We start from the raw sequence: 17,146 nt of genomic DNA on the forward strand, positions 1-17,146 counted from the left end.
ATAACTGTCATTGAAGTCAGAAGACTTACTTTCCTACTCTTGTGATACGTTTCTGATGCTTGCTGCTGTTGAGAGCTGCGAAAGCAATTTTGTTTGTTTTTAGAACTAGAGTAAGTTTCAGGTATCCTCACTTGTGGTGCAGGTAGATACTGATTCTAATATGTTGTGGTATTCAATTATCTTATTTTGGTTTTATTTTTTAATCCTATTACTGCAGTAAGAATTTTATTTATGTGCATCCTATTTTATATACATATACTTTTTTTGATGGCAGGTAAAGAAAGTTATTGTTTATTTGGGTAGAGATAAAACAATGCAACTACTAGAAGAGCTGGTGAGTGAACTTCAGCTTACAGATCCTGTCAGTTCAGGAGTCACCCATATGGATAATCCACCATATTACCGCATTACTTCCAGTTACAAAATCCCTTCTGTCACTTCAGGTGAGAATTTATTAACTTAAAATTTTATTATTGTTTATGATAAACATGCTATTATCAATCAGTTATAATATTGGAGTTCATCTGTTAATATTCAATAGAAGTACAACGTTCTGTTTCTAAAAATAAATTAAGGTACGAAGTTTGTTTTACAAGATCTGCAGGTTTTGGTGTAGCGAGCGTTGTTATTAAAGAACATCCAATAGGCTCATAAGGAAGAGGTTTGAATTAATATATGTCTTAGACTTTGTGTTCACCCTCGCTATATCACTTCTATATCAGTTCTGTCAAACAACTGGGAAAACCTATATAATTTTAAATCCATGTAAGTCATTATATTTTAAGTTCTGTTATAGACACAAGCTGCATCCATAGGAATTTATTCAACAGGATTTAAGTGAACTTACTTAGGACAGTTTATTTAGAAATAATTAACAATAGATCAATCATCAAAAAAAGACACCACTGAAAATTATAAAAAATGTCTACCTCACCCTTCAATACAAGAACATGCTGAGAAATGTGGGGAAAAGCTGTCTGGTTTTGGTGAAGCATCTTTCAAAGTGAGCCATAAAAGACAGATGGAAGAGTATCTAAGCAAGGACTTAACATTGACAGCTTTGCAGCACAAAAGCTATGGAGCAACCCGGACCTATCGCATAGGGATTATCTGGATCACAAGGTGGATGCATTGGCACTTGTTTATGAAAGTGTTTAAAAAGTATGAAAAAAAATTATGGGGCTCTTGCACTTAAGAGTAATTGAGAGTAGCACAATCTGTGGGGAGGGTGCAAAAACTATTTCCGACTGTGGTCATCTATTCAGTGTGATGCTTGCAAGTTTCTCTTAAAAAGAAATTGATGCAAGCTTTTCTGAAGACTGTTAGGTTTTAATCCATAATCTGTTTGTGTTTTGAATTAACTGCATACCAAAGTTCAACTACTTTGTACAGATTGCTACAAGCTATAGCATACAGGAAAGAAAGAAATAGGGCTCTAGATTCTGCTTCAAAAACAAGCCTTTCTACTTAATTTACATTGAAGACTCAGAGATTCCTGGAGTGAATTATTTTGGTTTTTTCCAGTTAGTGAAATTATGATAGCAGCTTAGAATCTTTTAGTCTAAGCAACAATTTTTTTCTTGCATATGAAAGTAATTTCTGTGGCTCAGTTTGTATTTGTGCCCATTACTGTAGTGTAAGCCTAGTTAGGGCTCTTGGCATGGATGAGTAAATAAGGGTCACAATGTAGTGCTTAGGACTGCTTTTCTTTTATTCACCAATCTTTTTCTTTGTCCATAATTCACAGGTACCACTTCTAGTAGCAATACAATGGTAGCTCCCACAGATGGCAACCCTGACAGTAAACATATAAAAGACAGTATTGAAGAGAAGTAAGTATCTCCTCGAAGAACAGTTATTAATTGAATTGTAGGAATTCCTGGTAGGTACTATAAATAGTTGCATATCAATGGCTCCAGGTATGTCTACACTGCAGGAAATGTATGACTGTAAGTTTTTTTAAGTTTGAAGCAACAGAACTGGAATACTATTTGGGATTAACAGTACCAGCCTCAATCATAATTTGAACTCAGAAAGCTGTAGAGGAAGCTGAATAATTGAAGGGACCAATCTAGGTCAGGCTTTGTATTGCTATATTGTTATTGATGCCTAAGTGAGCTGCTGTAACACTGGATTGTATATGTTTATGTAAGAGAAATTATACTGCAGATGGATATAGGTACACCAACGGCAAATGTTATTAGTTTAGTAATGTAGCCAATTCACAAATTGGTTTCCTAGCTCACTAGAAATCAGCAGTGCCCACGTGTTGACAGCTAGTTTATTCTCCCAGTTAGGGTATTTGGATGCTTGGTATCTGTGGCAAGATCCCTTCCAGCTAGCTTTAAAATGAATGCCTCCCTGATTTTTGAGATTCTTAAGAACTATCTTTTGAGGAAATTTGCCAGGCAGTGGAACCGCTGTGAGGATGGTGGAGAGCAAACAGCTGACATGGACTTAGTCAGGGTATGAACTGAGCTCAGCAGTAACTGACTGTGGGCATGCTCTCATTGTGTGTTAAATATGAGATAGCTAACCTTAAAGTGAAAAGGGAGTAGGGATTCTACAATTAGCATGAGAAAAAGTGTGCACAGAAAAAAGTGCACACCTGCCATTACTGTAGAGTAGCTACTGTGTGGTAAATTCACATACCAGTTTATTTTGTGATGACGACTTTGAAAGCCTTAGTAATTATGTTTCCAATATAATTTCCCAGTTGGACACTTTTTTTTCTTCCCTAGGTTAATTATGTCAATAGTTAGATTAATAAATATATTGACAGAGACAGCCCCAATACCTCAGTTAAATTGAGAGGAAGAGAAAATAAATCACAGAAGACTATGTAGTCTGAGGCATCATTCAGAATTCAGCCTAGCAAGGCACAGACAAGTATTTGGCTGCTATGGGGGCTGGAGCTGAAGTAATTTGTAAAGTAATGAAGGCAGTTTTGAAAGTCTCTGCAAGTTTTGGCATACGCTCTAGGGTTGTCTAAAACCTCCCCATGGTATATACTTTTTGATAAGATATACCATGTACGTCTTGGACTTGGCAGGAGGAATTTTAGAAATTTATGTAGAAATGGCTTGGAAATTGTGCTTTTAGCACTCTTATTTCTCTGATTTCTTTATGTTTATCAGATTAGCAAGGTAGAATCTTGGACTCTGTGTGTATATGTGTGCATATATATAAAAAAATGTGTATACACACATATATGTCTATGCCAGATCAAATAGGGATTTCATTATTTTGTTAAGAGTGAGAACAACTTATGTATAATGGTAACAAATATTTTAAGGTACTTAAATATTAAGGAGAATCATCTAACAGAAATACAATTTATAGTGGATGATCTCCTTGGATCCCCTTATCTAGCATTGCTTCAGCTGAGATGCTGTGACATTGTCCTTGTAAGATGAAATATTTTTGCATAGCACTTAGTTTTGTTGACATACAGTTTTACTGAGAGACCCTGATTAATTTTTGTTGCAGAATGTCAGTTACTAGTGCTGCTTTATTTGTTCCTACAGTTATGTACATCTAGACATCTACAGTGGATTGAACAGTAACTTAAACCGCCAGCACCACAGACTGGAATCTCGCTACAGCAGCAGCTCTGGAGGATCATATGAAGAGGAAAAAAGTAATATTTTTATTGAAAGATATTTCTGTGCATAGAAAACAAAATTTTCACAAGTTAATACTATTGCTGGAAGGATTGGAACATGAGGAAACAGGCATTATCAGTGTTTTTTTGCACAAATGTATTAAAAAATATAGGACTTTTGCATTCCTTGGCTTTAGTACTGCTATTGAAGTCTAGCATATATTTGATTACAATAGAATGTGCAAGGAAAATAATAACACTTTCTTTCCTTCCCTTGTCCTTTGGAATGAATTGTGACCGTCTTCCCAAATGAGGCAGTTTTAGTCTATTTTCTTTGCCAATACCAACACCAAAGATAGATAGGCAGAAGAAAAAGGAGAGAGATTGGTAGGGGGAACAGGAGATGAATGAGGAAAAAGATGATGGAAAAGAAGAAAGTAATTATGCTTTTAAGTGATAGCAGTCCTTGGCCTGTTTAAAAACAGGGTACAAAACTTTCTGAGAAGCCATAGCAAAGGAAAATACAGTGGGGGGAAAAGGATCTTGTTGTGTACCTCTAATTTTCAAGCTTGTTTTGAAAATGTGTTTTGAGTTTGTTATTGTGATCTGTGGTCTGTTTTTTCTGAGGTGCAGAGGTAAGGAAAGAGGCAGAAATATTTCCTGAAACTCCATATACTTTTGGAGACTTTTCTTTAATGGAGCCTTATTAGCTGAGGCAACTTTTGTAACAGTGCCTAAGATAAATCATTGTGACAACACTAGGGAAAGCTAAACAGGTCATGTAATCAGGCAAAAATGAGGACAGTGGTCAGACAGTAAATGATGTGTTACATTAGTGGGTTCTGTAAGCTTTGTCAGAGTGCTTGTTTGACGGAAACTCTTGTTTCAGCTAACAAGCTGTTAGTAATTAAAATTACTTTATACTTTAACCCTGCATAGGGTTATCAGATAGATTTCGGTCTGATCCAGATCATTACAGTGCTCCCACAGACTATCTTCTTAGGTTTCACTCCATTTTTTATTGACAGTTGATTTTGCTACCAGTTAAGTTGTTAGGGTGTAGTACAGCACATGATACAGTACTGCCTTTTCCTTACCTTCCTCTGAAGAGTATGTAAATTTCTGTGTTTTGAGTGTTGCGTGCCAGTATGGAACCCAGTATGTCCCATGCTGTATTGAAGCAACAGAGTCCTTTAGGGTCTCCTTATGCACCCCTTAATGTCTGATTCTGTGCAGACCTAAAGGTTAGTGTGAATATGTGGTGTGTAGTGCCTCTTTCAAGGAAGCGGAACATAGTGTCTTCTACAGAGCTTGTTGTAAAGGCCGGGCATGCTGATGCAGATCTGCTAAACTTTGGGTCAGTAACAGGTTGGTGGGACTTCCAGGCAGCCAGTGTGTTTATTACTGCTTGGATGGGTGATGTCCAATATCATAGTTGTGGTCGTTTTCATCTTTGTTTGCTGTTTGTGATAGCAACGCTGAGTAAGTATCCTGAAGCAGATGATAATTCACATGCTCCATCAGTAAGAAGTTTGTCACTTCCAGTCAAGAAGGTGATAACAAGCTGATACATGCATGAACTTCTGAAACTTCTGCAGCTATGCTTCCAAAAGGACAACTGGTAGAATCACTGAAACACTGACTGTTGAGGCAGTCTCCTTCTTTGTTTCTAGCCTTAACTGGTCATTCTGAAGTCCAAGACATCTCATTTAAAAAGAGAAAAGTGTTTTGGATGTATAACACAATATACACCAAAATAGCTGATGTGCTTCTTCCACTTTTGAAGCTTGGATGTCTTTCTGTGTTTTCTCAACAAATTTAATGATTTTTCTGAGCAGTGACTTTTGTCAAGCAGTGGGATTGGGCTATGCTGCTGTAAAAGTAGCAAGTTCCAAGTTACCCCATATATCAGGCCAGCATTACCTGACACACAGAACTGGTGGATTTTTGCAAGCGAGACCTATACAGAGGTGCTCTTGAGAAGTACTTCCTTAACCTATAATGAAATGCAGCTGTTCAGAATGAGTTCAGTATGATCTTGGGACCAGCCTTAACTCCCTATCTGACATGAGGTTTGAAATTCAAGGAATTAGACCACGTTGCCCTTTTTTTTCCCTGATGTGCATCCATGTTCCCTGTGTGCATCCATCGCTTTTATGAACCTGTTCAACAAAGTCCTACCGTTATGTGCGTGGCTTCTGTAGAATCATTTAAAAATACTTCTTTAGAAGACTGTGTAATACAGAAACAGATTAAATTTTTTTCTGGTTTAATTGTCTATTGTGTTAGGTGATTCAATGCCTCTGTATTCAAACTGGCGGTTGAAGGTGATGGAGCACAATCAAGGAGAGCCTCTACCTTTTCCACCTACTGGAGGTTGCTGGTCACCGTTGGTGGATTACTTGCCTGAAACTTCTCCTCCGGGCATGTCTCTTCACAGGTAATTGTTTTAACAATGCTGATGGCAATTCACTACGTTTTGTGTTGCACAAATACAGTAATTTAAAGATATCCGATTAAAAGACAGTAGATTTAAAGACAGTAGATTTGTTTTCTGTGGTTTTATTCACAAGTCTAGCCATTGAAGATTTCTCAGCCTTTTAATTTGAAGGACTAAGTTTTTTCTGTCTTCATTCTGAGCATTCATCTTTTCCCTTATAGTACAACTTTGTGGATGTTTATAGACTTAAGAAAGAATACTGGTTAGTAGCACGTTAAGCTCTTTGCAGCTCTTCATAAAGTTCTTGTTACATTCTTCTAACGAATTACTTTTTTGTTTTTAGATGCAACATAGCAGTGATTCTGTTGACTGACTTGATAGTTGACCACAGCGTCAAGGTGGAATGGGGGGGATACTTGCATCTTTTGCTTCATGCAATTTTTATAGGTAACTAAATTCTTACAGAAGTATGTCTGGTAACTTAACAGTTGTAGCTATTGATGTAGCTGTTCTTTTCCACATTTAAATGAATGTGTGCCATTGCATTGAAATCCTATTAATTTGTTAATATTTACAATATTTAAAAAAATTCAACTAAGTATCTTTCAGCTTGATTAATGTGAATATAATAGAGGGGTTTGGAGTCATTTGAAGGCCCTTTCTGTTGGAGCTACTTTTGCCTCTTTCTCCTTTTAGAAGACACAGTAAAATTCAAATTTTTCCCTTCTGTTTCTCTGTGTAGTAATTTTCATAGAGACCACAGATTAAGTTCTTACTGCTGTGTGAGAAACAAGAAGATATATTAATGTTTGCTAAACTGTATGCTTTTGGTTTTATATTGAAACACTGAAAAAACATCTCTTCAGTGAATTATGTATCTATTGTTTGGTAAAGTATAACAGACCAGTTTGAATACTACTATTTTTTAAAAATTGGAGTGTGCTGTCATGGTTTAACCTCAGCACTATACCAGCTACTAGAAAGAAAAATGAACTCTCCCTCAGCTGAAACCAGGATGTGTGCCCTTTGAATTTAATAAAGCTTTTCCATTTTCCTTTTGTGTTAGGTTTTGACCACTGTCACCCTGAAGTCTATGAGCATTGTAAACGACTGCTTTTGCATCTCCTGATAGTGATGGGATCTGGCAGTAATGTCCAGTCTGTTGCTTCTGTTCTACTCAGAAACAGAGAGTTCAATGAATCCAGGGTGCTCACTGTAAAACAAACCACCCATTTAGATTATGCTTTCACAGGTATGCTTTAGATTTACTAAGTGTTGCTTGTTAAAATGACACGCAAAGTTATCTTTTCTTCTAGGCATTATTAAAATTTCTGTTATGTGTAATATTTCCCTGAGCCCTTGCCATTAAAATGGATTTTGTTTCAGCTCTGTCTAGCTGGTTAAAATGAATTTCTTCAGATTTTAATTAAGTCAAAATGAAGATGGTTCACATTAGCACTTTGTGCCCAGTCATCAGAGTTGGGAGCGCAGTTGAATGATTAAATAATAGTGGAAACAAGAGAGGAAGCTCTACGTTTTGATCTGTAATACAGCAATTTTTATGACACACTTGAAAATAAAAACCAAGAAGATACATCTCTTGTGTATAGCAACTTTAAATTTCTGACTTCTGTCAGGTGTAATTGCATTGTTCAATAGGCAATCAGAATACCCTTTGGGGATCTTACCTTTTAATGTTCATTTTAATATTACAATATTGTAATTATACAGGAAATTATATGGTTTATATGTATCTCTATGAAAGCAATATTTTGATTATGTAAGCCTATTGCAGTTTTTAAAGAAATGTTGCTGAAACCTAGTATTTCATATTATTTCAGTAGGTGGCAGCATATTGCTATACAATCTGTTGATTCCATTTTGTTGACACCAGAAGTGACTCTGTCACTAACCAAAAATATTAATCTGTTTTGTGAATTTGATCTTCATGGCAATGAGGAAATGTAAAGCGAGCATAGTGGAGGAATTCTTTTATGTAAACCTACTTGCAGAACTTTACCAATGCACCGATATGGTGACCTATACAAACCATTCTATTCCTAATCTTTGCGATTTGGAGTAAAACTGTCTAAACATGACACAGTATTTTGCTGCTATTAAAACAAAAATGTCTGATAGAAACTAGAACAGGATCAGCATCAAACATTTTCAGCTGGGCATTAAGATAAGGTGATTACAGGTACACATGCCTAGCACAAGGTCAGACAACCTGATGTTAAATTTTATTTGAACCACTAATACTCTAGTCCAAACCCTGTGGCTCTGTTGAGTGAAAATTTATGGTGGATGTCAGTGTGTCTGAAGCTTATGTACAATTGTTAGGATCAAAGATTCACAATCCACTTTTTCTTGCCAGTTCACTTTCCCCAGCACCTCATAGGTAGAGAGATATAGGTGTAACGTGAGGTATTCCTGTAGTTGTATTGTATGATTCTTTACATAGAGAGAAAATCTTGCAGCAGCGAGATTAAACTAACTTCGGAGAAACTTTGTGCAGCCAGAGGGGACCTGCTTAGGGTTGATTCACTAGTTAATACATAGTGTTCACTGATTTAAAGTGCTGTCAGTTATACTGGGACTGAGTTTTAACAAAAGAAAATTATCTGCACATTATTAAGAAGTAGTTTATATCTCAACTTAAGATGAAATGCCTCAAACTGATGAGCTGTTATATTACCAATACAAAACCAAGCAATGCAGTGGTTTTAGAGAGACCTAGCAGTTCCTAATTAAGGGTCCCATCATGCAAAGACTTTGCTTATATATCAGAGTTGTTGACTTCACTGAATTGATTGCATCAATTAAATTATTCTCATTATCTTTGCCAAATTATTGATTTTTAGAGGGCTAGTTTTTCTTTTTATATAGCTAATATTAACTGTCAACTTCAGAGCACGTAATCATCTTGTTTTCATTTCAGCAGGTGTTCATGATTTTATACCAGATTACCAGCCCTCCCCAATGACAGACTCAGGGCTTAGTTCAAGTTCTACCTCTTCTAGCATCAGTTTAGGAAATACAAGTGCTGCCATTTCTCATCTGCACACCACAATCCTCAATGAGGTTGACATTTCAGTAGAGCAGGATGAAAAAGTGAAAACTCTGATAGAGTTTATTACCTCAAGGTAAGATTTCAATTTTATTTTTTGTCAAGACGTATTTTGTGGAAATACGGCAAATCTTATATTATTTAGCATGATGTTGTCTAATTTTGTCGCTGTTTTATCACTGGTAAGAGATTAAGAGTTTAATCCTGAAGTGGTTTTATGTGATACAGCCTATCAACTCTCTTTCCAACAATTTGAGGGTATTTTGGCCCCCCTTTCATGTCCTGACTGTTTAAAGTCTTTTGCCATGTTCTGCAGAGGTCTGTTATCTTTGCTTGCCAGTTCTCTTTTCCATCTAAAGGATTACAATACTAAAGGATTAGGGCTGGAATACATAAAGATGATTAGGGAGCTGCAAGATTTGTGTGGAATTTATGGATTGCCTAATGGTAGAGAGCTGGCTATTCAGAAAACATGAATAAGTAGCAAAGAACATCTGTAAAAACAAGCAATGCTTGTGCAGTTGGTATGATAGTTTATATAAAGCTTTCAAGAGTGGGTAAATCTGAAATCACACTTGTTTCTCAAAGCTTTTGATTATTTATGCCAACAAAAAAACACCCTTTACATCAGCCTAAATTTTGAAGAATGGGATGTACTGATGTGAAGAAAATGGGAAGAAAGGAGGGTTGCATTAGGAAGTGTATAATGGTGTTAGTTGTACTGGTTCTTTTTTTAGATAAATATTATCTAACAGAGAACATCTCTTCCTAAACTTAGGCTGTTGTATCAGTTGGATCTGATATATTGCTTTTCACCTTGTCTTAACTTCTTGTATATTTTGTACAATATTGGACAGTTGACAAACTTCTTTCCAATTCGTGCCTGCAGTTCTAAATGGTTTCTTTTATGTGGTAGGTAGTAGATGCTTTTGCTGTTAACCTTCAGGTTAAAACAACATTTAAATAACATTAATGACAAAGGCTACATTTTATATTCTATTTACTGCGTTTTTATATTTTTAGGAAAAGAGGGCCACTTTGGAATCATGAAGATGTTTCGGCCAAGAACCCTAATATAAAAAGTGCTGAACAGTTAACTGTGTTTTTAAAGCATGTGGTATCTATATTTAAACAGTCTAGCTCAGGTATGTTAGAAAACAATCGATGTGTTGATACAGTGTTCAAGTCTGCAAGCTAAATGAGCTTTTGTAAGTGCCTGTAAGTTTACAGATAATCTATAAAACTCATTCTAGGTGATTGCTTACTGCTTCTAAATAATAGATTTTTCTTGTGCATTGCACACTTCAGTTCATGTTTCTATTATAACAGATTTAAATGTAATCTTTTAGGAATGAGAATATTAATTTACTGTGGACGCTATTTGAATCATAAATGTTTTATTCTCAACAAGTCTTTCCAGTGTTAAGTATTATAGAAAACAAGTTCATAAGCCGGGAAAGATTTTTGAGAATAATATTCCTTGAGAAAAATGTAAAAGAGGATAGTATTTTAAAGTAAGGAATGACTTCAGCAATTTACTCTTTATTAAATTCAAGTGGGTTTGTTTTTTTATAAAGTTGCTTGAGTATTTATTTGCTTTTATAGGAGGATTTCAATTGGAACACCGTCTCAGTGAAGTTGCTTTGCAAACTGCGCTTTCGTGCTCCTCTCGACATTATGCTGGGAGGTCCTTTCAGATTTTCAGGGCTCTGAAGCAGCCTCTTACTGCATCTACACTTTCTGATGTTCTCTCCAGACTTGTAGAAACTGTTGGAGATGCAGGGGAAGAAGCTCAGGTATTTGAATTTTTCCCCCCACTTTATTAGAAAGCTAAGTTTGCCTAAATGACATACTTAGATTATTATTTTAATGACAGTAAAATTTAAAGGCCTTTTTGATTCAGTTGCTTTTTATTTTTAAATAAAGATATTTCAAGTATCAGAACTGTTTTAATCATGACACTTCCTGAATTTTCACCTAATGAAATTATTAAAAGTTGAGCTGTGCACATTCTCTTCTACAGCAATAGAAACTTTCAGAAAGTTTGATACATTTGTTTCCTGAAATCACCTTCTCTTTCATAGCTAGTGAATCCTGAGATCAGCCATATAAAATTAATTCAGGTTTTCTTTCATTAAGAGCTTAACCTGATAAAGTGTTAACAACCATACAACTTAGCTTCATTGTACATCTAAAGAAGTGGATCTAATTTTTAATATTGTAAAATGAGAGTCTAAATGACTTCATCCTTACATGCATGCATAAAAATAATGCAAACCAGAATGAATTTTGTGAGTATTTAGAAATAGTTTTTTCCTGTCTTGAATCTATACTGGTAATTTGAGCCATCTTATCAGCATTGTGTTCTAATTGAAGCATGAAATAATAATTTAGTTACTGATACTGATTTTATATCACTACTCAACAGATTTTCTGTGATCTTCCTAGTCCCTATTGCATAACTTATAATGACCTGTGGCTTTCCCCAGGGTTTTGTCATAGAACTGCTTCTGACCTTAGAGTCTGCTATTGATACATTGGCTGAAACCATGAAGCATTATGATCTGCTTTCTGCCCTTTCTCAGTAAGTTCTTTAATTAGTCAAGCTACATTACACATTTTTATACATTTGAATTATTAAAGATCTGTATTACAAAAGTAATGAAATAATTTCATGTTGTCTTTGCAGAATAGTCATATCCTAGTAGCAAAATTACTTGCTCTTGTACTTTTTAATCATTCTGCCTCAAGCAAAACTTGTAAGAATCTAGATTTTCTGAAAAGGATCTCTTTTACCCTTCCAAATTTAACTGCTTGGGTCCAATTTAAAAAAAAAAAGAAAGTGTTCAAGGTGTTTATTATGACTCAATTCTGAAATGTCAGTTCTTCTGAAACTTCTCAGAAATAAATGCACAGAGTACATTTAGAACTTTTTTTTTTACTCAGTCCCTAGTGACTTTGATTAATAGTGTAATTTTTTGGGAGTCTTATTTTTTCCCCATAGGTATAATGAAGGTAGTGACACCAGTCTTTAAAAGATAATTTAAGATAATTTAAAGTCCTGGACTGCAAGAAATATTTTTATTCAATGTTAATGCAGAAGGAATTTCTTCAGTTACAGCAAATGCTAGTCTGTCTTAGGCCACATATTTGTTGTCCATATGTGACACAAGTGTAATTGAACAGTCTGAGTCATTTGTGTGTCTCATTACAGTCTGAGTGGTTAGCTCAATGACTTTTTATCAAACTGGGGAAAAAAATCATCTTTAAATGTACAGACATCTCTGACTGACTTTGTGGCAAGGTTTTGAAAATGTTGTGATTTCTAGGAATATCTTCAGTTTCTCAGTATCAGAACTGGGAGGTGTTGATTTTTCTAGGTCAGATGCTTCTGACAAATATAAGGTAATAAATAAATAAATTTATTAACTCATTCATTTCTCTGTCACACCTATAAGTAAGTTGGAATGCTAGATCTTCATTTCCACATAATCTTTTACATGCTATAGGTTAATTTTACTGAATTGTTATGTAATTATTTTGCTATTCTGGGATTGTAACAAATAGATTTGGTAGCACAGATAACAGGATATTGCAGTCTTGTCCTTATACTGGACATAGGATATTTTAATAATTATATATAAATTTTCAGTTTTCACATATTATAATAATCTTCTGGTGATGAAGCGGAGTATTCACTGTGTGTGTATATATGTGATGAGTGTCAAATCTTTTTCCTCTCTTCCCTTTTTCTAAACTGTATATTATTAAAGTATTTTGCATGAAATAATATGTAATATTGATTTTTATTCTAGAACCTCATACCATGATTCTGTAATGGGAAACAAGTATGCAGCTAATAGGAAAAGCACTGGACAGATAAATCTAAGCACAAGTCCCATTAATAGTGGCAGTTGTTTGGGATACTACAGCAATACTAGGAGTAATTCTTTGAGACTGAATTTAATCAGTGAGCGGAGAGGTGATCGCCGACGAAGCAACACACTGGATATAATGGATGGAAGGATAAATCATGGTGGAAGTTTGGCAAGGACTAGAAGCCTTTCCTCCCTGAGAGAGGGGGGGATGTATGATGTGCAGCCCACTACTGACCCTGTCAACTTGATGGCCACCATATTTTGGATTGCAGCTTCATTGCTAGAGTCAGATTATGAGTACGAATACCTTTTGGCTCTCAAGCTACTCAACAAGCTTCTTATTCACTTGCCTCTCGATAAATCAGAGAGTCGGGAAAAGATAGAAAAGGTGCAGAATAAACTGAAATGGAATAACTTTCCAGGCCTGCAGCAGCTTTTCCTGAAAGGCTTTACTTCAGCATCTACACAAGAAATGACAGTTCATCTCCTCAGTAAACTCATCACAATTTCTAGGCATGCTTTGGTGGATCCTTCTCAGTTAGCAGGTATCTTTAGTAAATGTATACGTAATAAAAATACATTTTTTTTGGTGAAATGAAGTGTATTCAAAATCAGTAGTAATTATATGTTTGCCTTACAGAAAAATCCTTCAGTTAAATGCTTTTTGCAGTTGATATTACAGTGCTAGATAGTGGGAATGCGTTACAGACTATGATACTGCATGTAAACTTTATGTATTTACTATTAAGTTACTTTAAACTTGCTTACAAGTGAGTTTTAAGAGCACATGTATTATTTTTCATGATCATGTGCTAACTAGCTCAATTAGTACTATTTCAAATATTTACACATTTTTAGGAACAATTTGACTACTGCCTAAAGCTATCCAGTTTCATGGTAGTTTTGCTTAATTGGTCTAGTGATGATGTTTTTTTCATCTTATGCATATTTATACCTATGCACAGACACATTTATATACATTCTACATACATACACACTTGGGTACACGTATGCTTATATATAATTTATAAACCTGTGTGAATGTATCTGTATCATGCTCTAAGGGTTCTTAAATATCAGGTAACTCCACATTAATTTAAGTCATATTAAAAATCTTTAGGGCTCATATAACTGTGTTTATGTATGTGTTTAGGATTTCCCCTAAACATCTTGTGCCTACTTCCTCATCTGATCCAACATTTTGATAACCCAACTCAATTTTGTAAAGAAACAGCTGACAGGATAGCAAAGGTATGTAAAATCATGCTTGGAGAATTATCCAGGAGTTTATACCAGCATTTTAAATACTTCTGTATTTTTCTGCTCCCTTATGTAATTCTTTTAGGTGATTCTAATAGTAATATCTATAGAAATAACTATATAAGATCATATTTTAAAGATGTGATCCTGTCCTAATTTATATAGTTGGACCTCATATCAACCTCTGAGTTTTCCTTTGTCAATGAAAAAACACATTTAGCTTATACTATAAAATTTAGATGTAAAGAACAATTATTAATGATATCAATTACTTTCTTACTTGTCTGATTTTTCAGTTTGTATATTTAAAAGTAAACTTAATCAAATTTTAAGCACACTTCCTAATTTACTTGTGAGATGGAAGTGATCCTTACCTTTCAGGCTGGTAGACAGAGAAAAGGTAGTATGTTCTTTCTTGTACACAGCGATTAACGTTGGAATATTTCTGAACTGTAGTGTCTGTTAAAGCAGTACACGGTACACACCAACAATCTCCAGCCAGGCTGATGGTATGCTGGCCTGCCAGTTTGCATTTTAAGGAAGAATGTGGAAAGGGGAATAAGAAAGTGCTGGCTGTCTTAGGAGATGCAGTCATAGCCCTCTGCGTTCCCAAACTGAGATACAAAAATCCCTTAACTCTGTGGCCATCTCAAAGGAGTACATGCCTGATGCAAATCCAGAAATTAGTGCTGTCTCTTAAATACTTGCACTGCTAGCTAGGGACGCTAGTTGAGGAAAGTCTGGTAAAAGTAGTAGAACAGCTTGGAGTGTGGATGCCACAGTACCAAAATTTAACATAAACTGTAGGTGTTGCCTGTGGCATTAGTTCAGTTTCGGTTGTTAGAGAAGAGAGTGAAATCTGGGAGAAGTGCATCGCGATTTGTGAATGCTTAGGTTAAAAATGTGTCATTTCTAATATATTTAAATATGCTTTTTGCTTTTCAGGTTTGTGCAGAGGAGAAGTCACCAACTCTTGCCAATCTGGCTCATATGATGAGTTTATACAGTACACACAGTTATTCCAGAGACTGTTCTAACTGGATTAATGTAGTGTGTAGATACTTGCATGACTCTTTCTCAGATGCCACGTTTAACCTCGTAACTTATCTCGCAGAGGTAAATTTTTAATAAAAGCATATCTCATGTTGATAATCTGTGATCAACATTACCTTTACTCATTGCAAATTCCTTAATTTTCGTTATTCTGAATATTGGAGGAAAAAAACCACATCTTCTGTAACAGGGGAGTAATATTATAATGTTCTAGGATATAGAAAAGGGATGACTACTGCCATTTTGGAGTGCAACAATTTAAATGTACATTGAAATGATAATCCTTCTAACAAAAGATCCCTTTTTATGATAGTAGTGTTTTGTAGTAGGTATTTATATTCTGTACTACATGGACAAAATGCGCATGCTGTCTTTGCTTTAGCAAAATATACTTAGTGCAAATTTTAAAGAGTTCTTTTTTTAGCTGTGTAGATGTTTAAGGATGTCCTTATCACAACTTAAAAAAATAATTTGAAATTTCAGTTGGAAGAATTGCATAGTATATAATCAAAGATCATTTAAATTATAGAATTCAGTATATGATTCTGCTAACCATTCATACAGGAAACTTACTACCTTTTAAAGGAGTACCTTGTGTGAAAAGCTCGTAGAGCTTGTCTTCGAAGTATATCACTTCAGACTGATTAAGGCATTTTTAAAATACTTGTACATTCTCCTGAATGACTTTGTGTACTTATTTTGTTTGTGAGATTGTGTTTACTAGTCTTTAACGCCTAGATGTAATTATTTTTCATACAGCTTTGTGATTTTGAATTTGTATGATCACTTCTCTTTAGTGAGAAGTGTTTTATTAGGTACTTTAGATCTGTGCTAACAAATATGTCAAAATTCAGGGCAAAAATTAATTAAGACAGAGAACATTGTTCTATTGCATTACTTTTTTTTTAATGCTTAAACAAAGTGTTGAAAAACATGAAGCAGTACACTTAAGCTTCTTGAAGGGGAAAATAAATATGTATGGAAGTTAGCTGTATTTTAATGTTTATTTTGTTACCATTAAAGGTCTTGTTTAAATTCTGTATTTTAAAAAAACTTCTTTTTTAGCTATTAGAGAAAGGGTTATCCAGTATGCAACAGTCCTTACTGCAGATCATTTACAGTCTTCTGAGTCATATTGACCTATCCACAGCACCAGTGAAGCAGTTTAATTTGGAAATCATAAAAGTTATTGGTAAATATGTTCAGGTAGGTACTCTGAAAAACTATAGAAGTCTTTCTGCTTATTATCAAAGTGGTAGTGAAATTACGTTTGAATTTTTGGGGTAATTAATTTATTTCAGATATAAAAATAGTTGTTTGAAGTCAGATTCCATAGCATTTTATTTTTTGTCCTATGTACTTAATTTACTATATGCTTATGTATTTGGTTTGATTTACACCTTGTGGAACAAGTTGCCTGGGTGAATGTGCATCTATTTGCAGATATAGGCAACTCTACATACGTAGTTAGAGGAAATGATCCTTCAACTATTAAAATATAAGGAAATGTTTACTGTTGAATACTGCAAAAATGTTTTATTTAAGTATATGTGTTTTCAAAAGGAAGTTTTACAGTTAAATGTGTATCTAAATCACTTTTGTTAATATACCTGTGAGGAACATGAAGGTGCATCTTTAACGAATTTGAGTGCATTTTTTATTAAGAATGTCCCCAAAAGACAAACAACAGTGTTTTGCCCTAGGTAATTTGATCCTTTGTACTTGGAACACAATTTACTGAAAATCTATTTCACGGAAGAAGGTCTAGCATCTTGCTGAAAGATTTTATAAAAATGCCTGGAGCATAAAACCCTTTCAGTGCACAACATTCTCTCTCTTCC

General features: G+C 34.8%; 1 protein-coding gene across 10 annotated transcripts in view; it reads left to right on the forward strand.

The window, feature by feature from the left end:
• FRYL (FRY like transcription coactivator) overlaps positions 1-17,146 on the forward strand; it is a 173,987-nt gene that overhangs the window by 122,246 nt on the left and 34,595 nt on the right. For 7 of the 10 annotated variants that reach the window (XM_075752198.1, XM_075752199.1, XM_075752193.1 and 4 more), the window contains 14 exons: positions 275-443; positions 1,748-1,832; positions 3,528-3,640; positions 5,894-6,044; positions 6,388-6,491; positions 7,111-7,296; positions 8,986-9,190; positions 10,138-10,259; positions 10,720-10,910; positions 11,604-11,698; positions 12,930-13,537; positions 14,146-14,243; positions 15,198-15,368; positions 16,371-16,511. In XM_075752198.1, coding sequence (XP_075608313.1) covers positions 275-443; positions 1,748-1,832; positions 3,528-3,640; positions 5,894-6,044; positions 6,388-6,491; positions 7,111-7,296; positions 8,986-9,190; positions 10,138-10,259; positions 10,720-10,910; positions 11,604-11,698; positions 12,930-13,537; positions 14,146-14,243; positions 15,198-15,368; positions 16,371-16,511 — 2,439 coding nt within the window. The remainder of the gene's footprint in view (positions 1-274; positions 444-1,747; positions 1,833-3,527; positions 3,641-5,893; positions 6,045-6,387; positions 6,492-7,110; positions 7,297-8,985; positions 9,191-10,137; positions 10,260-10,719; positions 10,911-11,603; positions 11,699-12,929; positions 13,538-14,145; positions 14,244-15,197; positions 15,369-16,370; positions 16,512-17,146) is intronic. The other 3 variants (XM_075752194.1, XM_075752197.1, XM_075752192.1) reach the window with 1 other exon arrangement.

Source organism: Balearica regulorum, chromosome 4 (assembly GCF_011004875.1).
Source record: "Balearica regulorum gibbericeps isolate bBalReg1 chromosome 4, bBalReg1.pri, whole genome shotgun sequence".
NCBI lineage: Eukaryota > Metazoa > Chordata > Aves > Gruiformes > Gruidae > Balearica > Balearica regulorum.